The sequence below is a fragment of the Neoarius graeffei genome, chromosome 2, assembly GCF_027579695.1.
Source record: "Neoarius graeffei isolate fNeoGra1 chromosome 2, fNeoGra1.pri, whole genome shotgun sequence".
Taxonomy (NCBI): domain Eukaryota; kingdom Metazoa; phylum Chordata; class Actinopteri; order Siluriformes; family Ariidae; genus Neoarius; species Neoarius graeffei.
In genome coordinates this window covers 59,113,205-59,137,682 of record NC_083570.1, presented here as the reverse complement: position 1 = coordinate 59,137,682, position 24,478 = coordinate 59,113,205, and the positions used below count along the sequence as shown (strand labels likewise).

General features: G+C 41.4%; 1 protein-coding gene across 1 annotated transcript in view; it reads left to right on the top strand.

Moving 5' to 3' along the window:
• The window catches only part of mrps35 (mitochondrial ribosomal protein S35), a 36,919-nt gene that overhangs the window by 6,000 nt on the left and 6,441 nt on the right, over positions 1–24,478 (top strand). The window contains exons 2-7 of the mRNA XM_060914560.1: positions 2,664–2,710; positions 2,863–3,030; positions 14,212–14,272; positions 16,442–16,581; positions 19,993–20,102; positions 23,305–23,374. Coding sequence (XP_060770543.1) covers positions 2,664–2,710; positions 2,863–3,030; positions 14,212–14,272; positions 16,442–16,581; positions 19,993–20,102; positions 23,305–23,374 — 596 coding nt within the window. The remainder of the gene's footprint in view (positions 1–2,663; positions 2,711–2,862; positions 3,031–14,211; positions 14,273–16,441; positions 16,582–19,992; positions 20,103–23,304; positions 23,375–24,478) is intronic.

Genomic DNA, 24,478 nt, shown 5'->3' with positions numbered 1-24,478 from the left:
GAAAACTTGAACTCTTCAAACTGAACTTATTCTCTTGTATTTTTGCACTAAAATGAACATTTGCGCACACGCACAACGCCACTTTGCACCTGTCTTTGTTTTGTCATTTATATTGTTTGTTTGTTTGTTTGTTTATTTAGTCATACCCTATTTTGTAATCTGTTTTTCTCTGTAAATGCACCATAGGGAGCCTGAGAGAAAATATTTCGATGCACTGTATACTTGTATATGGATGTATTGATGATAAAGATCTCTTCAATATTGAATTAGCGGTCTCCTATAATATATCAATATCATATTATTATCTCATTCTGAGATAGAATCTCATTGTAATGATTAGGTATCTCAATAACGAGCAACCAACCCAGGCTGTGTACTGTCTAGCCTGGGGTTAGCTGTTTGAGTTCTCTATTTAGTTGGACTTTATATTGTTGGTGTGTTCCCTTGGCTGTTTAAGTATTGGTACATCAACAGAATATTACACTCGGTCTTGCTGTCACTTGTTCAGTTGGCACAAGAACTTTCTTGTCTAGAAGTTCAGCACTTCGTGTACCTGACTTTTACACTTGTTGTACGTTGCTCTGGATAAGAGCGTCTGCTAAATGCCATGTAATGTAATGTAAGCTATTAAGTCATAATTTTGAGAAAATTTTCTCATTGTTATGACACAAGTTGTAATTATGAGATACGTTCTCGTTATTATGACATATGTAACTCCATTTTTTTTTCCCAAGTGAGAGAAATGGGGTCCATACAAACTGTTGGTCGAGTCTGAATTAAAAAGGAAGACTCATGGTGTAGGTTAGTAGATTGTTAGTTAGTTTCTCATCTACCACAGGCTCATAAATATGCGTACACTGTTTAGGACTGATCGTCATAACTGTTAATGTAATGTAAGGACACAAGTTCTCTCACCTTGATCCTAGAAAATGCCCTGCCCTCTCCTCTCCTGCCTTGTCCTGTCCTGTCCTGCCCTCTCCTCTCCTCTCCTCTCCTGCCTTGTCCTGTCTTGCCCTCTCCTCTCCTGTCCTGTCTTGCCCTCTCCTCTCCTGTCCTGTCTTGCCCTCTCCTCTCCTGTCCTGTCTTGCCCTCTCCTCTCCTGTCCTGTCTTGCCCTCTCCTCTCCTGTCCTGTCTTGCCCTCTCCTCTCCTGTCCTGTCTTGCCCTCTCCTCTCCTGTCCTGTCTTGCCCTCTCCTCTCCTGTCCTGTCTTGCCCTCTCCTCTCCTGTCCTGTCTTGCCCTCTCCTCTCCTGTCCTGTCTTGTCCTCTCCTCTCCTGCCTTGTCCTGTCTTGCCCTCTCCTCTCCTCTCCTCTCCTGTCTTGCCCTCTCCTCTCCTCTCCTCTCCTCTCCTCTCCTGCCTTGTCCTGTCTTGCCCTCTCCTCTCCTCTCCTGCCTTGTCCTGTCTTGCCCTCTCCTCTCCTCTCCTCTCCTCTCCTGCCTTGTCCTGTCCTGCCCTCTCCTCTCCTGCCTTGTCCTGTCTTGCCCTCTCCTCTCCTCTCCTGCCTTGTCCTGTCCTGCCCTCTCCTCTCCTGCCTTGTCCTGTCTTGCCCTCTCCTCTCCTCTCCTGCCTTGTCCTGTCTTGCCCTCTCCTCTCCTCTCCTGCCTTGTCCTGTCTTGCCCTCTCCTCTCCTCTCCTGCCTTGTCCTGTCCTGCCCTCTCCTCTCCTGCCTTGTCCTGTCTTGCCCTCTCCTCTCCTGCCTTGTCCTGTCTTGCCCTCTCCTCTCCTGCCTTGTCCTGTCTTGCCCTCTCCTCTCCTGCCTTGTCCTGTCTTGCCCTCTCCTCTCCTGCCTTGTCCTGTCTTGCCCTCTCCTCTCCTGCCTTGTCCTGTCCTGCCCTCTCCTCTCCTCTCCTGCCTTGTCCTGTCCTGCCCTCTCCTCTCCTCTCCTCTCCTGCCTTGTCCTGTCTTGCCCTCTCCTCTCCTCTCCTCTCCTGCCTTGTCCTGTCTTGCCCTCTCCTCTCCTCTCCTGCCTTGTCCTGTCTTGCCCTCTCCTGCCTTGTCCTGTCTTGCCCTCTCCTGCCTTGTCCTGTCTTGCCCTCTCCTGCCCTGTCCTCTCCTGTCCTGTCACATTTTCCTACAAATTGTTTTTCATGCTTTAACACACCTGCTTCAACCGACAGCCAATCAACTGGGATTCCTGAATTGAAGAGGTTTAAAGCAAGGAAAACTCTAACACGTTCAGCACAGTGGACACTCCAAGATCAAGAACTGTGTACTGCATTCAACAGATACTGTGTCCCAAATGCCCATTAAAAAAATTGCACATGTTCAAGAAACATATTCACTTTGTCTCCATCACTAAGATGTTGAATTGGAGGAGGACCGCCTTAAGGCACCATTAGGGACAGCTCTGGAGTCAGCTCTCATCTTACGCTAGCGAAGTATCTGTAACCATAGTGACAACAGAAAACCACTCCTGTTGTTCCCCGATCATATGGACCAGTTCTTCTCCTCATACTGATGCCTGCATTTTTACCACACTGGACCACCTCCACCAACATCAGTTAACAAGGCAAATAAAATGAATGAACGTGTTTATTTTTTTTAAACCTTAGCCAGAACTGATGGAAGTGCAATCACAACAGATTAAGTTGGCTGTGGTATTAGTAGTGGTAACACAGTAACCCTTCAACCATTTCCACAGCTGTCTCTATTTCCTTTTCAGGTTTACTAGAGGGGAGCAGTCGAGGTCTGAGGAAACCAAGACGTATGGCAAGTGCTGAGTTTCTTTCTTTATTCACTATAATCTGCCTCTTAGAACGTTCCAGTTCGGGCTTCAGAATTCCAGGGACCTGTATTTCCAGTATCTACAGATATTGCTATGAAAACCTACAGGGTTTTTTCCCTCCTCTGTGATTATGTAGGCTGGAGAACCACGGACAGAGCGGATGGTGGTGGATCAGGACTGGACTGCAGTTTATCCCGCTGCTAAGTCTTTTAAACCTGATGCTGTGCCGCTACCAGTGCGAATGGGCTACCCAGTAAAAAGAGGGGTGCCTCCTGAGAAAAAGGGCAATCTTGAACTTATAAAGGTGAGAATAACTGCCAGAAAAGCTCTGATGAGCTTCATTTCGTTGTTCTGGTTTTATAAATGGTGGTTAAAATGTAGTGTCAATTTTTATAGATGAAAGTCTTCCGGATTTACCCGGAAATCTGGATATTTGACAAAACTCTTGAAAATCTCTGGTTTTCTGAATGGAGAAATTTATTTTTCGGATTTTTCGTGTTTCGTTTCATAGAAATTCAGTTTTGCGATCGTGTGGCTTGTTTACGTTCGGCGACAGGGCGCCGCCATTTTTGTAGTTTCGCAATGCTTGCTGGTGTGTATGAGACCTTATATGCTTATATACATACCTTATGTCATGTGAACGAGATTTTATTGCGATATCGTGCTTTAGAAAACGCAGTCTTTCTTTTGTGTACCTTTTCTATTGAGTGAGACAGTTGAAGAGCCTTCCCTATTGAAATGCGTTTACCGATTCAGCAATAATAATGTACAAACAAGTTGACAGGTCGGCGGATATCCGTAGCATAGAAGGAAAGGTAAAGAACAAGTTCAAATGGTCGTGGCTGGAGGAGAAAGATGCAAATGATGACTTTTTATCGGACTATGTGAGGAAAGTGGACAGGCCAGGATATGCATTATGCACGTGGTAAGTAGGGGTGGGTATTGCCAAGGACCTCACGATACGATACGCATCACGATATTTGAGTCACGATACGATATTGCGATATCAAAATTTTGCGATATATTGCGGTATTCTACATAGTTCACTGAAAAATGTAAAATGCATTATGCATCTTAAAATCCGAGTTGTATGTACATCAGATGATAGTGATAATTCATGGGACAAACTGAGTCAAAACAATGTAATTCAAATTATTATACAAGCGCAAGTTACAATATATTTGCAGGAACAACACACTGTCTGGAACACATTGAAAAGTGCAGTGGCATGGATTAAAGTTTTCCGTCGCTACGACGGATTTCAACTGGGAGCGCTAAAGGTCAATAATGAGAGTGATGCAGATCCGAGGACGAAAAAAGGGGGGGTAGGCCCATAGGTCTGACACCGATGTGATTTAGAACTTCACCAAGCTGCTGTGATTGCCTGTTGTTGAACCCTTTCTTGTGCTATGTTTGAGTACAGTGTTTCCCCCAGCACTTTCCAGGCAAGGCGGCCGCCCTGGGTAACTCGACCGCCCGCCCTAGCAAGGTTCCAAGAAAAAAAAAATGCGTCCAAAAAAAAAAAAACAACCGAAGTGGTAATGCATTTCAGCGCAGGGACTGACAGCTAGACTAAACTGCGGCACCTAGTGGTTGGATATATTACTACGCCATATGTCCTCGAGGCCATATTTACAAACATTTTAATTTTAAATTCAACGGTTCAGCGGGAAAGTGGAGACGTTGCCATTATCGTCGGTGGAATAAGAAGGTAAGTTGTATTTGTAACTGCTCATCTAAACGGTGCACTGTTACAGTGAAATTTAATTTTCATGTACTAATATAAGTAAGATAATATAATAATATAATTATATAGCCTAATGCTATATAATGTTCATGTGCTAATATAAGTAGGCCTAATATAAATGTATTAAGGTAGGCAATATAAATTATGGCTGTAGGCTACATTCGTGGGACCCTTCCGTTATTTTTGTTGGTCCACCCAGCGAGATTACTCTCGTTGGGTCCACCGGAGGAAAACAGGGAATGGTCACGCAACTTTTTTTGTGGAAGGAAGGGGCAGCTATTTGGTCTGGATGTTATGAGAGAGGGTCATGCATTTTCCTCCTCAACAAAAGGGGAGGGTAATCATAGGCTAGATGGCAAAGCCATACATTTTTCGCCGTTGCACACCAACATTCCTCTGATGGGCCGTAAATAAATTATAATAGTTAAAAAAAAAACCGATCTGTCCCAATGATTGCATGATTGACGCTAACTTGTTGCTTCCTTTCTTGCGTGCAGTAAATGGCAGGGAAACAACAAAAAATATCGGTTTGTTACTTTTTTCTTGCTGCTGTACTGAGAGCACTTTTATTGGCCAGGAAACCATTTTACCTCAGTTTTTGTAAGTAGTTGTGACATTTAATTTCAATAAATACCTATTTTACAGTTCTACACAGCTTTGTTATTATTGTAGTACTACTACCCCCCCCCCCCCCCCCCCCCCCCCCCCCCCGACCACTATCCGTGCCGTGCGTGATGCCCACCGAAGACTCACCACCTTGACTAAGCAATTTTCTGCGGGAAACACTGGAGTATATGTAAAGGAATAAGTTGTTGCGCTAGATAGGCCTAAATAAATAAATACAGCCTACACTACTGTCTAGTCCTGGGGAGGCTCGGCGTAGGCAGCGAGCCGCGGTGCTCGGCTTGAGTTTCGTTTCTATCGGCGGCTCCAGCCCGACTTTGCACGCTCGTAACTCGGCCAGGGGAGGTCCCAGCCTCTCCAAACTTGGCAGCCAGCGACCTCTGCCCTCTCCCCAACGAACCAGCGCTGCCAGGGCGGGCCAGCCCCGCACCTCAGGACGCGATTCACCCTGAGGCGAGCCGCGGCGCTCCGCATCAGTTTCCTTTTAACAGCGGCTCCACTGATGAAACAATCTGGCTGTCCTACTACTAGGCAACTACTTGCCTACTACTAATATTAGGCCTATTGTAGTAATAATAATAATATTTGCCTATTGAAAGGCGATCAGGTGAAAAATCTAAACAGCCCTGTTGAAGCCGCAGCGAGATCTATGCTATTAAGCCTTTTGTAGGTTAAACAGGCTTCGGCAGACAATGTTCTGGAAAGGCTGTGTTTTTCTTTGGTTTGATTAGCCTACGATTTAATCTTTAAACATTATGGTTTCAGCAGTTCGCTTAAACATTGGAGGCTGCAGAGTCGGGCTGCAAGATTTCCCGACACTTGTTTAAGATGCCAAACTTCATAGTAAGGAGAAAATAATTCCACAGTATTTAGTGCCTCGTCAGTCTCAAAAATTAATAGTGAAGGACCAACGCGAATTAAGTCCCAAAAAAACATCTCGTAGGCCTATATTTTACATTTTCAAAAAAGTCTGGAATTGGAAGTCGGTCAGTGGAGTGTAATGAAGTGTCTCATTCACTAAGCACAAAAGGTCGGAAAACAGTGGAGAAAATAGCTATTGCTTAAATAGGCTACTAATGTTTTACATTAGTAATTTAATGTATGTGACAAATAAATTCATTGATTAAATAAAGAAGTGAATACTCCAAAGCTCAAAATTCAGGAAAGTGGCTCCGGTGTCGCAAGTGCACAAGAACAGTTATTTGAAAGTTAACCTAATGAATTTGTGTGTGTGCGTGTGATTTCATGAAGAACCAGGACAATTGGCATTCGGTGAAAGATTCACACCTATGACTCATTATATTCGCGCGCGCCCTCTCGCCCACTGCTGCTTCGTTTTCTCGATTTACACGAGTGTCTGAAGATGGAGTTTTCAGAAATCTCCACTCTGCCCAGAGTTTGCAAAAGTAGCTGTTTTCAGTAACTGAAACCTCCGTATAGGTGTGAATGAGAGGTGCAACCGAATAAATAAATATGCGTCTTTTTTATCCGGCTACATGTAGGCTATCACTGCGCAAAGCCTCTAATGTTGAAATGGTAGTAATATTTGTTAAAATAATAGTAGGCTAATTTCCACATTAATCGGTAAAATGGCCCAAGGGATGTGATGGGGGGATGGCCGTTTTATAAGGGGGATGATTTGAGATTTTTATTTTAGAAGGGGGATGCCTCCCCCCACATCCCCCCTCAACTCGAGTACATGTAGGCTATAAGGCCATATTTCACCGGACATAGGCCCTTCGATTTCCATCACTAGAGCGCGTCAAATTACTTTCGGTTTTGCCAGCATGGATGCGCTTCTTTTAAATGAAGGCACAGATGTGTCAGACATCGACAAAACGGTAAAGAATAAGTGGAGATGGGCTTGGCGAAATGAAATGGGCGATAATGGCAAGCTCCTGCTGCTGTGCCAAGGAAAAAGAAACAAAAACAGGCATCAGGTGTTGCCAAACTAGATTCCTTTGGCTTCACTGCAAAGAAGCAGAAAAAGTGAACTTTCACTTTTCTTGTTTCCTGGCTTTATTTCAACAGATTTTCTTATTTTTCTTTCTGTTCCACCCTTTTGAAAGCATGGTTCAAGTTTGACTGCACTTGCAATTTTCTCTGAACCACTGTTGTGCATTACTAAAGTATTGTTGAAATAAATTTGCACTTTGTGCTGAAAACTTGATGTTTCATCATGAATAGCCAGTAATGACAATGGTAAAGTCTTGCCTTAGCTTTAGTCATTGTTAAAATTATGTAAATGTACTATAAGTAGGGGCCTAGGGGATAATGGACAACACGGCGTTTAAAATTTGACGCATCGCTGACGTGGTAGGGGCCAACAACGACATGGAGCTTTTTTTTTTTTCAGTCAGATGATTTTTTTTTTTTTTTGCTTTAATCCATGCAGTGGGCATCTTGGTCTCCTTGAGCACAATTATGAAACAAAGTGCAGTGTGGGTCAGTGTCCACACACTGAAACTGAATTGAAACCTCAGTGAATCATGTTTCTTCTGAACTTAGAGTAAATACTCAAAATAAAATGCAGTGTCTCACACACACTAAAATTAAAAATGCAAAATAAAGTGCAGCTTCTTGCCTTTGGCCTTAAATGAGAAAATTAAGTTCACAGTTACAGTAAGTCACACATCACTGAAGTAGACGGGAGGACTTTGGCGCTGTCCAGTGTAGTTTGCTTCAGGTGGGGTTTCAGCGGCTCCGGCTGAGCTAATATGTCGGCATTTTTTTTTTTTCCTCACTGCAACCGCCGGGGGAAAAAAGAGAAGACGAAGAGTGCCTTGCAGTGAGGTAGCGGCACAGTGACACCTCGCGGTGCGGAAGTCGCACTGGATTTACAACCCGTCTGAAACATGATTTATTATTTGAAAAAATATCGATATTCAAATTTTGAGTATCGATATTAAATTGGAAGACAAAGTATCGCGATATATCACCGTATCAATATTTTTGCCCACCCCTAGTGGTAAGTCATTTTTTCTTATTCTTAATTTGTTGTACTTGAGATCCATATTGAGATTTAGAAAATTGTGAATGAATTCTTATTGACTTGACTGATAATGATCGCAAATAAAAGTAGTTATCAGTGAGCGTGCGTGATATTGTAAACCGTATCGGCGTATTGAAGTGTTAATGTTAGTAAAAATAAAAAATGAACCACACACTCAATATAAGTGATATTATAATTTATTAGTATGCCATTTATTGGGATATAATTGGTTAGCTATATTTAATGAGTCATTTATGAATTTGTATACCTCTAAATATTAACATGAAAATAAGTACTAAAATGCACTAGAATGCAGGGTTTTGCGTGTTATGTTATTCATATTTTTTCGGGGGATGTTGCCCCCCCCAGTTTGACTTTCAAAAGTTCAGGATTTTTTTTCTTTGCTCCACTTTCATCTCTAAGTTTTTCTGCAGGAGTATTTTAAGAGGATGAATTTCACTGTGCTTGAAGTGTGCATGTGACAAAGGTTTCTTCTTCTTCTAATCTCATTATTTTCATAGCCTGAGGGATACAAAGGTTAATTTTACCCCCACTCCAAAGGAGAGGGGTATACTGGTTTACCTCTGTCTGTCTGTATCTCCGTATTTCCATCCGTCCGAAGCACCCTTTTTCTCAGCAACCACAAATCATAGCCGCTTGGGGTTCTATATCATGTATATCGTTTTCAGGTCTGTCGCACATCGACTTCCTGTTTACCGACTGAATGTATTTACCAAACATATAGGGTGGATTTACAAAATTTTCATAACACTTTTCTCAGCAACTACAAATCACAACTGCTTGATATTTGGTACCAAGCTTCAGCTTGGGGTTTTATACCGTGTATATTATTTTCAGGTCTGTCGCACATCGACTTCCTGTTTACTGACTGAATGTATTTACAAAACATTTAAGGTGGATTTTGACGTTATTTCAAGAAGCAAAATGCTATTTCAAAATGACAGTGTACCAGGATGCTGTTTGAAATCCCTGGGGAGAGACACTGCTCTTTACTTACTTGTTTCAGGGTTCATTATTTGTTGAAGTCAACATTCATAATAAGTGTCCTATTCTTTCAACTGCTTACATTCTGATAAGTGAGAGCGGGGGGATACGCAAGTGAGCAGTAGCTCACAGTTGATCTTGTGATCTCTCAAAATGAAACCGAAGAAGACCTTGTTTTTATTTCAAGTGGACCAAATTTTATAGGAAGATGAGACGATCTTTTTTTCTGCCAAAACAAGTGTGCAAGCAGAACACAAAGCGAGTGAACTGTTTTCAGTGCATTCATGCTGTCCTATTGTACTTTAGTATAAATTTGCAGGTGATTTATAGCAAATTGCATGCGCTGATTGGTCGAGAAATTCGGACTATTTCTCGATAATCACCTCGAGTGACTCGGCAAAATGGTGGCCAATCGCTTCGTCACCGTAAGTGAGGAAGAATTAGACATTATGAACAGGGCTTCCGCGGAGTCTTCATCTCATCTCATTATCTCTAGCCGCTTTATCCTTCTGCAGGGTTGCAGGCAAGCTGGAGCCTATCCCAGCTGACTACGGGCGAAAGGCGGGGTACACCCTGGACAAGTCGCCAGGTCATCACAGGGCTGACACATAGACACAGACAACCATTCACACTCACATTCACACCTACGCTCAATTTAGAGTCACCAGTTAACCTAACCTGCATGTCTTTGGACTGTGGGGGAAACCGGAGCACAACTAGATATGGTGGTGAGTGGGAACTCTGTGCTTAGTAATACATTGTTCACATGCTCACTCATTACAATCAATACTGATCAGCAAATGTGCCTGACCTCACGCCATGCTGCGCTGCACCGACGCGATAAGTTGCTACTCAGGATTTTTTTCCAAGGTTGGCAGGTATGGTGATGCACAGGGCATGGCATGCACGCATTTAGACAGTAGAGCCTAAAAGAAGCGAGGGAGATTGTCACGGTTTGTAGCAAAATGGGCAAATGCAAGTTTAACGACTGCTGGCTTGAACGCAATGGTTTCGTAGACTGGTTAAAACGTGTACCAAACAATCCGTTTGAGGCGTACTGCACATTATGCAAAAGAACACTCAAACTCGGCACCCTGGGTGTAAAGGCACCGGAATCACATGCGAAAGCGAAGAAGCACCAGGCTGTCCATAAAAGTCTGCAGCAGTCGCATGCCATCACTCAATTTTGTTCACCGTTATCAGGTCCAAGCACATCTCGAGATGGTGTATCAGCTAACTCTGTGCGAACTGTAACGCTACAACACACAAACCATACGTAATCAAATGCCTCATCCTCAAGTGATTTGCGGGATGTCTTTGGCTCCACTGCAACTTAGTTCCTCATTAATGCAAGAGCGCACCCTGGGGATGTAATGAGTTCATTGGTGAATGATGATAAATTTTGTTATTTCGAAAGTAATTCAGGCTCTCCCAATTTTCTTTATTTTTTTTGTGCGGCATAAGTCTTAAATTTAACCTGTTATGGTCTTAAAAAGGTCGTAAAAAGTCTTAATTTGAACTTGTTCAAGCCTGCAGAAACCCTGTATGAAAGAAAGTGTTGTTCCTAAAATCACTAAAGATGCTACAAAGTTTGGTCTAAAACTATTAAAAGGGAAGGTGGGATTGTGATTTATCTGTTTCAAAACAAAGTATTTTATGCGAGTCGGCATAGAGAAGTGACACAAGTCTGTGCGCATTACGTTTGTATGCTGCTTTTGAAGTTTGGAAAATGATTTTTTTTTTAAATACGTTTTATTTTTTTTCAAATAATCACCTGTGTATTTATACGAAAACAATTATCCGTCTCAGGCTCAGTGAATGTCGGTGAATAATAACTATTCACTGATATTCACTGAGCCTGAGGTGGATAATTGTAAAGTAATAGTTGATTCAGTCCATTTGTACTAACAAATCCACTCTAATTTCTGTTGAAAGTCTTGTAGCAAAATCAGATGCAGTGAAATCCTTTAAAACTCCTGGAACAGTGCTTGTTGCCACTGGACAATGGTAAAGGTGGCTTTATTTATTTATTTGGTTTTTTTTTTACTGCCCAGACATTGTGATTTTAATAAGTGGTGGTGAGACACATGTACACCCTGGGCAGGTCGCCAATCTATCGCAGGGCTAACACAGAGACAGACAGCCATTCACACTCACATTCATACCTGTCGGCAGTTTAGGCCCACTTTACACGGGGACAGTCTGAAACAAAAACGCAAAAGTCCGTTTTCGTTCTCGCTTTTTTCCGCGTCTACACGACCGTTTTCAAGGAGGAAATCTGCGTCTATACGGTGACGCATAAATGTGTGGAATTCAATTGGATGTGCATGCCAGGCGGCTAGGTGGTGCTGTGAAAGACCTCCGCTATGTCTGCACGCATGCGCAACGTCTTCCGTCTTGTCTGACCTGCGCCGCGAAAACTTTGACTACTCTGGCTATGGTAAGTAAGAAAGTAAGTAAAAAAGTAAGAGCATACTATACCCGCCTCTGTTCATTAACCACACATGCAAACTCCACAAAACGCTCGGGGGTGAATAACTGGAAAAGTCGTTGGATTTTGTTGCTGTTACGTGTTGAGGCAAGTCTTTTACAGTGCCAGAAATGTGTACATAAATGTAACTATGTCTAATATGTTTTAACATGCATGCTGAAATCAAGTTTAAGACATAACGTTAGCTTGCTCCATAAGACGGCTACAGATGTAAATACCAGCTGCTATAGCTTACTGTCGCCAGATATAAGAGAGATGAAAACGAACACATGATCAGCTCAGTGGCGTGGTATAGAGAAATTCCCTCTTCACAATGGATGGTTTTCAAATAGTTTTTTTTTTCGAGAGCTAGAAAGCCGACAGGGTGTTTTTCTCCTAAAAATAAGCACCAAGCGTCTTTTCAAATCCCCATGACAACCGCTTGTTCTAGCTTGCTCTGGCTGTAGAGCGCAAGCAATGCAGGGTTTCCCATACATAGACCAGTGTGTTGCGCAGCGCCACACAATCAGACTCGCGATTAAAAAAAAAAAATTTCCCAATCGAAACATTAATGTCTGCCTCGCGCATATGACGGAGCACGCGAGACAAAGAGCATCCTGATTGGGTTACTCAGTAAAATAAGCCAATCAGCCTTCAGTGTGGGCGGGCTTCTCTTTTCTCGAGGACCGAAGTTTTCAGCTGAGTCAGTGCGGCCTACAGGATCGGCATGGCAGAGAGCGCGCGCGCGCCCCAAAATACAAAACCCACTTCAGCTCAGATTACACAAAAGAATCTCCCTGCCTGATAATCTCCCTGTCTGATAATCTCCCTGTCTAATAAGGGTCAACAATAATGACAGTTTCGCACGATGTACTGTTTGCAGCAGTGGTTTCAGCATTGCCCATGGTGGCTTAAATGATTGTAAAAGACATGTTGAGGTGAGGAGTGTCATTTCATGTGCATTATATTTAGGTCTACAACAGGCTGTCATGAAAAGACCAAACTTACTGAAGATTTCCATAAAGTAACAATGTATGAATATATATCACACATGCGTCATAGACAAGTGTGTATCTTTTATAAATGAGGTTAGCTTATCTAATGTAGTATGTTGGGGAGAATCATAGTATCGTATCTATATTTCTGATAAAATTTTAGGTATGATACCGTGTATAATTCTCCTACTTGTTGCTCATTTCATAGGGGGACGGGGGGAATTGCTGGCATGTGCCACGCGGGAGCGTCTGCCCAAATTTTTTAGGCCGAGATGAACTTTATAGTTTTTTATTTAAAAAAAAAAATCCAATATGTAATGCCCATTGTACACGCCTGTTCTTTAATTCAAAATCACCATCTCGATCTTCAAATTGACCGTATGGTATATGTGGTATGGTATATTACACAACATCCTGTCCAGATAAAACCTAGTTAGTACACACAACAGTTGAAAGGGAAGTGATGAGTGATGTTGAATGTTGCCTGCTTAATACTGGTTGCAATTTTTTTTTGTAACGTAGACTACGAAATGTACTTTTGCGCGCGTGCCGTGTGTCCGTGCGCCCTTCTCACCTTTTTCACCCCTGACCAGTTTGCATGCCTGATTAACGGTATATGTGCAGATTCGGTATAGATGTTCGAAGGACTCCTGGACGTTTATTAAAGCTGCCAGAGCAGCTTGAAGGTCCGTTGGATCGATGTAATCAGACATGCTCTTACTTTTTTACTTACTTTCCTACTTCCCGGGCTGGCATGTACAGTATATGACATATATATGACGTAAACACGTACCCCACGTGAGCAGATCCGAGCAGAGTTTCGCGTATTGGGTAGTTTAGACGGATATGCAACGGGGGCTGTTTTTAACTTATCCACTCTGGAAGGCGTTTTCAATTTTTTCCGTTTTTCAGCCTCGGAAATGCCGTCCCCGTGTAGACGAAAGGCACTTCCGATAAAATATTTAGTCGTTTTTACCCGACAGCGTCCTCATGTAAATGGGCCCTTAGAGTAGCCAGTTGGCCCAATCTGCATGTCTTTGGACTGTGAGAGGAAACCAGATTGAAAACCAGATTGAAACTCTCACAGGCACAAAGAGAAAATGTAGACTCTGCAAAGAAAGGCAATGAGGCAGCAGTGCTAACCACTGCACCACCATGCTGCCCTATAATAAACTCACCAGACAAAAATATAATTTCTTCCGTTACTCGGTTACACTTCCCTTTTCTTCTGTTGTTGGAGCCAATCCAGTGGCACCAAAACGATGCAATAGTCCAAGTCACTGAGATCATATGTTTCCCCAGTCTGATGTTTCATGTGTGACCATTAACTGAAGCTCTTGAGGTTATTTCCGTTTCAGTTGATGTTTGTTAGCTAGTTAATCTATTCAGGTGGTTAAAAGCTTAGTAGGTAAAAGTTTTAGTCTCTAAATCACTACAGATTAAATGTAGCACAAGGTTTTGTTTTGTTTTTTTTTTCCTTACCAAAAACTTGACATTATCCGAGGCACAAAAATCAAGCACTTCTCGATCAAATCTGATTCATGTAAAGCAGCAGTGCTCAGCCTCTGTGCATTTAAGCTATGTATGGTCTTCTTTTTTTTTTCTTTCTTTTTGAGAATCAACATCATGTCTTACATGACTTTATCTTACAGATTCCGAACTTCTTACACTTAACCCCAGCTGCCATCAAGAAACACTGTGAAGCCCTCAAACGTATGTGTTTTATAATTCTGTCCTTCATGTCGATAGTACAGTTAACGTATTTGTTCACTGTTGCATTATTGGTTTTGATGCCCACATTGTTTTCTCTGTGCAGGAACACTCTGAATTAGGCATGTAATCCTATATCGTGCAACAATAAATCAGGATACAATTTTTTTGATGATTCAAATCGATGAAATAACAAATGAATCGTGATTATTATTGGGCTGTGTAATCTCTTAGGTTTTCCAAGGTGTAATTGCGTTCTTTAGTCAGCAGATAATGTATAGATAGTAGGAATGCACGAGACTTCACCCTAGGTGGAAGTAACACAGCTCTAATGCTGCGAAAATGCACCAAAAAAAAAAACAGATCTAAAATGGGAAAGTACAAATAGATTTAAGTAGAAATTGGAACTTTCGAGAATTGCGAAAGAAAAGAGAATGCAATTGAACATTCAAATTGAAAAAAATTGAACATTTGTATAAATGTTCAAAAAAATTTATTAAGAAAAGGCTGCTGATTTTTTTTTTTAAATGACTTTTTAATTTTTAATAAAAGGAATATTTTAGTTACCGTATTTTCCGGACTATACGTCGCTCCGGAGTTTAAGTCGCATCAGCCAAAAAATGCATTATGAAGACGAAAAAAACATATATACGTCGCACCGGACTATAAGTCGCACTTTTTTGAAGGGTTATTCTATCCATAGAATCTGTGATTGTATCTGATAAGCGGCGCGTGGTTACTGCGCGACTGCATTGTTTATTTAATAAACGAACAGCTGAGCAGTGATAACGCGCCCTTTGCCCTGTAAGTAGCCTAGTCTGATTATTTTAAATATCTACTACTATCTTTAATACTATCACTATCGTTATTACTAATAGCCTATATTATTATTATTATTATTATAACTAATATTAGTAGCCTATTACTGATGCATTAATCAGTTTGCTTTTAGATTATTTTTACCGGTAGGGCTTATTATCGCCCCATGGCTCTTTCATCTTTGTTATTAAAGCTGTAGTCATCATCGAGGAGAGTCATTCTTCATTTTTGTCGAATTTTATTTTATTAAATCAGAGGTCAAGTAGGCTATAGGTATATCATCTCCAAAGACAACCGTCTAGTGAAAAAAAACAACAACAACCGCTTTTAAATCCCCTACTTAAATCCTTAAAAAGAGTCATTTAACTCATGTCTTGTGTGATCTGATCTCCAATGGTGAAATAAACCGGTTGTGATATGAGTAGTCTGTTATTTTAGAAGATAAATTTAATATATAATTTAATATATAGCCTAATAAAAATAATATTTTATAACATATCACAACATATTACTGTCTGTAACTGTTCGTCACTAAAGCGTTTTCTAAGATCATAATGTCTGATATTATTTTTTTTTTTTTTACACACACAATAAGCGCATGTGCGTAAACTTATAGTAAACCACCCCCCGCCTTTTTTTTTTTGAGTTGCCGGACCCACCCACCTCCTGCGTTCCGGGACCTCCCACTTCACAAATTAAGCACTGCCTAAAATCATTACATAACTTATTTAAATAACTATAGGGCTATCATTAATAATAAAACACAGGTCAATCAAGTTTATCAAGCTGATGATTTCACTCCAAATCAGCAAATCCATTGAATTCCTCATCCTCGGTGTCGCTTCTGAACAACTCTGCCAACTCCAGTGGCAGACGAAGCGCCGTTTCCTCTTCTTCTGCGTGCCTGTCGTCAGACTCAGCATCAGCTCCAGTTATTCCGCGGTGAAAAAAAAAAAAAAACATATATACGTCGCACCGGAGTATAAGTCGCATGGCTAGCCGAACCATGAAAAAAAGTGCGACTTATAGTCCAAAAAATACGATAATAGGCTAGTATATTTTACTCCAACATTTACAAATGTGAGTAAATAATTATTGTTAGCTGTTAAGAAAATGAAACTTTTTTTTTTTTTTTTAAATTAACAAAAGGAATATTTAAGTTGATAAGAAATAGGAAAATAAATGTTGCTTTTTTTGGTCATAAAATTTTCTTCATTTAATTTTTTTTTTCAAAAATATTGTAAGAAAATTGAATCATAAACCCAATATTGTGAATCGAATTGAATCATGAATTGTGTGAATAGTTACATGCTGACTCTGAGGTTGTGTTTTCTTCTCATCTCTCCGCTGCAGCGTTCTGCACTGAGTGGCCTGCCGCTCTGGACTCTGATGCGAAGTGTGAGGAGCATTTCCCCATCCAGATACAGACTAAGGATTACGTGTCTGCTGGACCGTCGCTCAGGAACCCCGATGCTCGAATCGTCACACTCACAGTGAGTCTTGTCTACATGTTCATATGTCTTTTCTGTCTTTTTGAAGGTTATTTGATTGTAAAGTCCCAGAATAATTTGTAATAATTCCTGAGCAACTGGTAACAATTTAGTTTTTCTCTTAACCAGCACACTGACTGCTAATTAACATTAAACCCTTAAATGCAAAGTCACCTGTTCAATAACTTTTTATGGCCAAGTGACATATCGTAATTAATATACAAATGAAACGTGTTATTTACTGAATTTAAACATCATATTTATAATAAATGCACATTTTCATTCATCATTAAAGGAAAAACATAGTTTTCAGTTCCTCTCCCACTATCTGCTTGAGTGACACTTGATGTTAGATTAAAGTGCCATTCCACCATTGGATGTATTTTTTTTGGCATAAAATAGAATATATTTTATGACAACATGACTAGACAGAGAAATCTTTTAGCTTCAAAATGATATATCAAACATAATTTTTTGACAACGACAAGTATATTAATTTTGCGACCAAAGTCACCTACCCTTTTAATTTCCGCGCGGTAGTGAAACGTGATGTCATCGGCAGGTTCCCCTTCTTGTGTACCACGTCACATGTGACGTGGCACAGATTATCAGCAATGGCGGATAGAACGCAATTGTCAGCTTCGTAAAAGAAGCGAAGGAAAATAGCAAGTGATGCCCAAAGGAGACGGTCGATGGTGAATATCGGCACAGCAATCGACAAGTGGAAATCGCGTTCTATCCGCCATTGCTGATAATCTGTGCCACATCACATGTGACGTGGTACACAAGAAGGGGAACCTGCCGATGACATCACGTTTCACTACCGCGCGGAAATTAAAAGGGTAGGTGACTTTGGTCGCAAAATTAATATACTTGTCGTTGTCAAAAAATTATGTTTGATATATCATTTTGAAGCTAAAAGATTTCTCTGTCTAGTCATGTTGTCATAAAATATATTGTATTTTATGCCAAAGAATACATCCAATGGTGGAATGGCACTTTAAGGCCCTGATGCAGGAATCTGCCGTAATCCTCCTGGATTAGAAAGAGAAGACCAGGAACCAAACAACTGGCTGAAACATGTCACAAGTGAAATGACGCTGTCCTCTCTGCATCACCAGCACAGGGGTGTGAGCACACGTAGAACTCCACATGGTCGTAATCTCGCTCTCTTTCCTCAATCAACAAAGGAACCTTCGATCTTAGATGAGTAATGATGTCATGATATGAGCTGTGCTCCTGATTGGCTGACCCTGACGAGGCTTTATGGAACAGGGAAGTCTTAACACCTCGCTCGTCTGTTCTCAGCTGATCAGTTGAGTTGTTGTGATTTAATGTCATTTAGCTTTTCAATGAAAGTTGAAAACATGATTAGCGTCTGAATTCGATAACGAGCTGAGCTGAAATGAATCCAGTGATTTCTTGGCCAAAATGGTGGAGAAAAGGAAGTTTCGATGAGAAGACAGCAGAATCTGGTATGTGTTAAGCCAGGATCAGACTGCAGATCAGACTACCAGCGTCGGGCCCAAATGCGAATTAACAGGTTTTGTAGTGTGACATAATCGAAGAACAGCGATGCGGCGTCTAGGACGCCCCATGACACGCCAACGGAAAGTCTAGCATGTCAGAAACTTTTTGTATTTTTTCATCGTTTGATAACTCCGACAGTGTGTTCCTTGATGGCCATGACTGACAAGTTCTTGACCCTCTTCCCCGACGACACACAAGGACGTGAACGATGATTGGTAGTGAACAAGGTTGTAGTGTTGCCAGTCTCCCGACCAAAACACAAAAATAATTCATGGCGCTGTGATTGACCATATGGTGACCATTGCGAAAGACAAAAGTATTGTGTAATCTAATCCCATCAGTAGTGTAATCTTTTTAATGGCAGTGTTACATGGATAACAGCATGAGGGTTTGTTTGTTTGTTTTACTCTTGAATATTTTCTTTTTACATCATGCACTGAGAAACATTTTGTGTTGTAAATCTGGTTGAATTAGAGGTTTTATTTTTGATAAATATATATTTACACATTATCTCAACTTTGCTTAAAGATAGACTGCCTCTGAGATTTTTCAAGTGTAGGTCATACAAAGAATTTTCCCTGACACCCAGTTATTTTTGTTTAGTGGACCGGAAGCTACTGAATTCGAATCACAGACTTATTAGGGTTTTTTAATAGAATAATTAATGAGTTCTCCACTAATTTTTCCTGCTTCACCATGACCCAATTCAAAATACTACTTTACGCTTCACATGGTGGGCTTTCCCCGTTCACGCAAGGCATTGTGGGATACAAATTTTGAAACAGGAGATAAAAATGGAGGACGTGAGTGTGCGAATGAAACGTGAAAGACTGACTACAGTAACGGAAAGCAAGAAGAAAAGGCGTTGTGTTGCGAAGGAAAGGAAATGCAGGATCAAACTAATAAATATCGGCGGTCAGCGAGCACCTCGGTGTGATCAGCTGTTTGTTTAGCGACAGAATGATGGAACTGTCAGTGCACGGTCAAAGTAAACCTGTAGATGGCAGTAATGCAACACTGTGGATGCCGGCTGCTGTAAAACCCAAAAGAGGAAGAAGATAAACCTGCGCATGCGCACATGGACTTCCTCTGTCTGCTTGACTGCGCAAAGCGAGCGATTTCATGCACATTATTTGCTCGGGAATCTCCTCAAATTAAATAACTTCCCAGCCACAGAATGGCCTAATATTTTGTGAGACATTACAGAAATAAACATATATCACAATGACCACATTTCAGAGGGAACTAAATTTCACCGATTTTATGAAATCGAAAGGCCGTCTAGCTTTGTGTTTTATTCCATAGTTTATCCCATGCATTTGTACAGTAAATGCATTCATGTACTTTGACTTGCAATAAAAATGAACAATTATTTGCTGAAGGCTAAGTGAATATTGGTGAATAATAAGCGAGACCAACTTGGTTATTATTCACTGAGCCTGAGGCAGATAATTGTATTAGTATAAAAATGCGGGTGATTTGATTATTTATTTATTTAACATAGTATTTAAAAAATAATTTATTTCAAAGTTCAAAAGTGGCATGCATATCTAACGTGCAGATTTGTGTCACTTATCTACGCCGATACACATAAAATACTTTGTTTTAAAATCGATAAAATAAATCTCAATTCCACCTTCCCTTTGAATAGTTTTAGACCACACTTCATAGCATCTTAATGCTTTTAGGAACAGCATTTTCTTTCATAATTTGTAATTCTTCCTCACATACGGTGACGAAGCGATTGGTTGGCATTGTGCCGAGACGCTCGAGGTGATTTGTCAAGAAATTCAAACTTTTTTTCTCAATAATCAGCATATGCAATTTTCTAAAATTGCCTGCGTATTTATACTAATATCTGCCAATATTTATTTTTTGCCTCAGGTAAAGCTGTCCAGTTTGAATCTCGATGATCATGCCAGGAAGAAAATGATCAAACTGAGTGGAGAGCGCTACAACAAAGAAACAGACATACTCACCATTACCACTGACAGGTAGCCTATGCTACATTCGCACCTTTTAACCTGTAGCACTTTTTTTTAAATCAGCAGCAGTCTGTGTAAGGCTCTGGTTCTCAAGCTTGGAGTTGTGACCCCATGTGAGTCGCCTAAGATGCGCTGTGGTCACCAGAGATTTTTACCAGCTGTTTTTTTTTTTTTTTAAGATATTTTTTGGGCTTTTTTCACCTTTTATTGGATAGGACAGTGTAGAGACAGGAAATGAGCGAGAGAGAGAGAGACAGGGAGGGATCGGGAAATGACCTCGGGTCGGAATCGAACCCGGGTCCCTGGATTTATGGTATGGCGCCTTATCCACCTGAGCCATGACGTTCCCCCCCCAGCTGTTATTTTTAATGTAGTTCTATGCACATCAAGTTAATTTTATGGAATAATTTAAAAAATTATTAAAAACGTAAGATTATTATTGCAGTTTTGTTTGCTTCCACTGAATGTTCTTCTTGAGCCCATATTATAGCAAAGTACAGTGGTACTAAAGTCTGTCCGAAATGCTGTCACGTTAATCAAAAGCCTTTACGCTGGACACTCGTAACCCTTTATGTAGATCCCTTGTCTGAAGACTGAAAAAGTATACTGTAGTGGTTCCTCTGTCTAAGAAAGAACAAATGACTTGGGTCAGAGTATTGTTTATTGGGGTCTAACATTGACTAGGCCCTAATGCTGTGCCTGTGAGCACTGTTTTTGACTTCAAAGCATTCATTGCCAACCCATACCTTCATAGGTAGAGGTGCTCTTTGGACTTGGCCCATGAGAGTGTACTTGTACGCCAATGAGCAGCGGGTTCTACAACCTCACCACACCTTGCAGGCTGAAAAAGCAACTTGAGCATGCAGGACAGAGCCACACACTGCAATCAACTGTACAGATTGTGTTAATTATATTTGTTGGTGTGTCTAAACCTCATATCCTGGCCCAGGAGCAAGGTGTTCCCACAGATTGAGCAGCTTCTGTATATTGGAGCGATTGTTCCAAAGCTAGCATTAAAATTACTTGTGTATTGTGACCACAATGCAATAAGTCCTCTAGAATGTCATAAGTCATTTGTATTCAGCACTTGGCAGCGCACACCTGGGTGTCAGCCTTCATGTGGTGAGACCACCAGCAATATGATTACAGGCATCAGTGGCAGACATTTGGGGTAGGCTGACCTGCATGTGACCGGTCATGTTGGCTAAAACACGTGCCATGGAGAACGGGGATGGAAGAGCCGTCTGTCCAAATCCTCCTTTAGACCTAATGGCGTTGACTGTCAACTGTAGTGGTTGGCACTGTCGCCTCACAGCAAGAAGGTTCCAGGTTCAAACCTCATGGCCGACAGGGGCCTTTTTGTGTGGAGTTTGCATGTTGTCCCCATGTCTGCACGGGTTTCCTCTGGGTACTCCGGTTTTCCCCACAATTCAAAGACATGCAGATTAGGTAAAATACCCAGCCACTGAGGTTGCACAAGCCAGTGCATATTTAGTGTCGGTCCCAGGCCCGGATAGATTAGAGAGGGTTGCATAAACCTATGTCAGAGCTGCTGTGACGAAAGAAGAGGAACGCTGTTGCCTGTCAGTGTTGGCTGAGAATTTCAGAATAGTTGGGTAATGATCAGTCTGGAGGAATCTTCCAGACATGGCTGGAGACATAACATCCGCTGATTCATCAGAGATATGGAACAGGGAGGATGAAGAGTCATTGAGCTGTTAGGAGGACTCCACTGAAGGACATCAAGACTCTGAGTTGCATTGTCTCAACTCCTGAAATGTTGCTCATTACTTTACCTAGAAAACTACTCTGATTGCTTTCTGGACTTGTGACTTGGCTGCTGAGTTTGGGTCTTCATCAGCATCACTATGGGTGCAAGTTTTCCGGCATGTGCCGGAAGCTCTGGTTTTTTTTCGGTTCTGAAAAAGTCATTTTTCCAAATCGTGTAAATCCGTTGAGATTTTCAGGGGGTGGCCCTCTCACTGTCTCACTCCCAGCGTATTACCGGGTTACCGCGGTACAGTCTCTGCACGAGACAAATCTTTTCATCTCGTCTTCGCCACAAACCTCATTCAATTTATACGCCGCTCACCGACGAGCAGTCCTGACTAGCCCATTGTTTCACGGTGTTATACATGTGTGATATCATGTTTCACGCATGTAGCAGGTTGTTCGACCAAATCAACACAGCTATTCCAGTGTGTATATATTGTAAAAAAGGTATCACAGCAAAAGCATATTAAAAATGGTTGTTTCAACATTTAAATTAGTAGTTGCTAGATGTTTTGAAATATCAAGCCTTGTACTTGAAATATTGTTATTTCAGATGAATTGATGAAATGTATTAAACATTTGATGTGAATATGCAAATCATATAACTATTAATATTATAAATGTTTGCATGAGAGACCATTTTAACTTGTAATTTAAAATTTTTTTTCGAGCCCTAAGGGGGGCTCACCCCCTTTGTAACACCCCACCCCACCCCCCCATGGCTGCGCCATGCACGTCTGACTTTGTCAGACTTTTCAGGTTTTGGAAAATTTTATACTTGCACCCATGCATCACCAGATTGAAGAAGAAGCCTTTATTTGTCACATGCACACTCGAGCACAGTGAAATTCGTCCTCTGCATTTAACCCATCTGAAGCAGTGAATACACACATCCAGAGCAGTGGGCAGCTATGCTACAAGCGCCCAGGGAGCAGTTGCAGGTTCGGTGCCTTGCTCAAGGGCACTTCAGCCCAAGGCCGCCCCATGTTAACCTAACTACATGTCTTTGGACTGTGGGGGAAACCGGAGCACCCAGAAGAAACCCACTCAGACACGGGGAGAGCATGCAAACTCCTCACAGAAAGGCCCCCGTCAGCCACTGGGCTTGAACCTGGAACCTTCTTGCTGTGAGGAGACAGTACTAACCACTACACTGTGGTGGTGGGGGGTTGTCTGCAGGAAAAAATGGGATTTTAGATTTTTGAGAACATTGATTGCAAACTTTTTATTGGCTATTCAACACATTCAAATGGTAGATGCATGGTAATTTTGTTAGTTAGTTCTCTTCAGTGATCATAACCTTTAGGCTCTTAAACTCATACACTTCATTAAGATCAGCTTATTAATTGTAAAAATGTTTCATATCTATTTATTTATTTATTATTATTATTATATATATTTTTTTTTTGTCTAACGTGTCGCATGACTATTTCCACAGTTGTCCACGGAGACAGCAGAACTATGACTATGCCATGTACCTGCTCACTGTTCTGTACCATGAGTCCTGGGTAAGTCGATTGGCTTTTGTTTTATAAAGTAAATGTGAGTGAAAATACATAGGATATGAAGTGTTTTTTTCCAAACTGATATCAAAGCTGTAGCTGGCAAGTTGAATATACAGTGTCTTGCAAAAGTATTATAGCAAAATGGAAAGAATATGGCACTACTACAAACCTGACAAGAGAAGGCCACCCACCAAAACTCACAGACCGGGCAAGGAGGGCATTAATCAGAGATGCAACAAAAACGACAAAGATAACACTGAAGGAGCTGCAAAGATCCACAGCAGAGATGGGAGTACCTGTCCATAAGACCACTTTAAGCCGTACACGTCACAGAGCAGGGCTTTATGGAAGAGTGGCCAGAAAAAAGCCATTGCTTAAAGAAAAAAAAATAAGAAAACACGTTTGGAGTTTGCCCAACAGCATGTGTCAGACTCCCCAAACACATGGAAGAAGATTCTCTGGTCTAATGAGACTAAAATTGATCTTTTTGGCCATCATGGGAAACGCCATGTGTGGTGTAAACCCAACACCCTAAGAACACCATTCCTACAGTGAAGCATGGTGGTGGCAGCATCATGCTGTGGGGATATTTTTCATCTGCAGGGACAGGAAAGCTGGTCAGGACTGAAGCAAAGATGGATGGCACTAAATACAGGGCAATTCTGGAGGGAAACCTTTTTGAGTCGGCCAGAGGTTTGAGACTGGGATGGAAGTTCATGTTCCAGCAGGACAATGACCCTAAACATACTGCTAAAGCTACACTGGAGAGGTTTAAAGGGAAACATTTAAATGTCTCGGAATGGCCTAATCAAAGCCCAGACCTCAATCCAATTGAGAATCTGTGGCATAACTTGGAGATTGCTGTACACCAACGCAACCCATCTAACTTGAGAGTTGGAGCAGTTTTGCATTGAGGAATGGGCAAAAATCCCAGTGGCTAGATGTGCTAAGCTAATAGAGACATACTCCAAGAGACTTGCAGCTGTAGTTGCAGCAAAAGGTGGCTCTACAAAGGATTGACTTTGGGGGGTGAATACCTATGCACACTCTAGATTTCTGTTTTTTTCATCTGAATTATTGTTTGTTTCACAGTAAATCATCAATTTT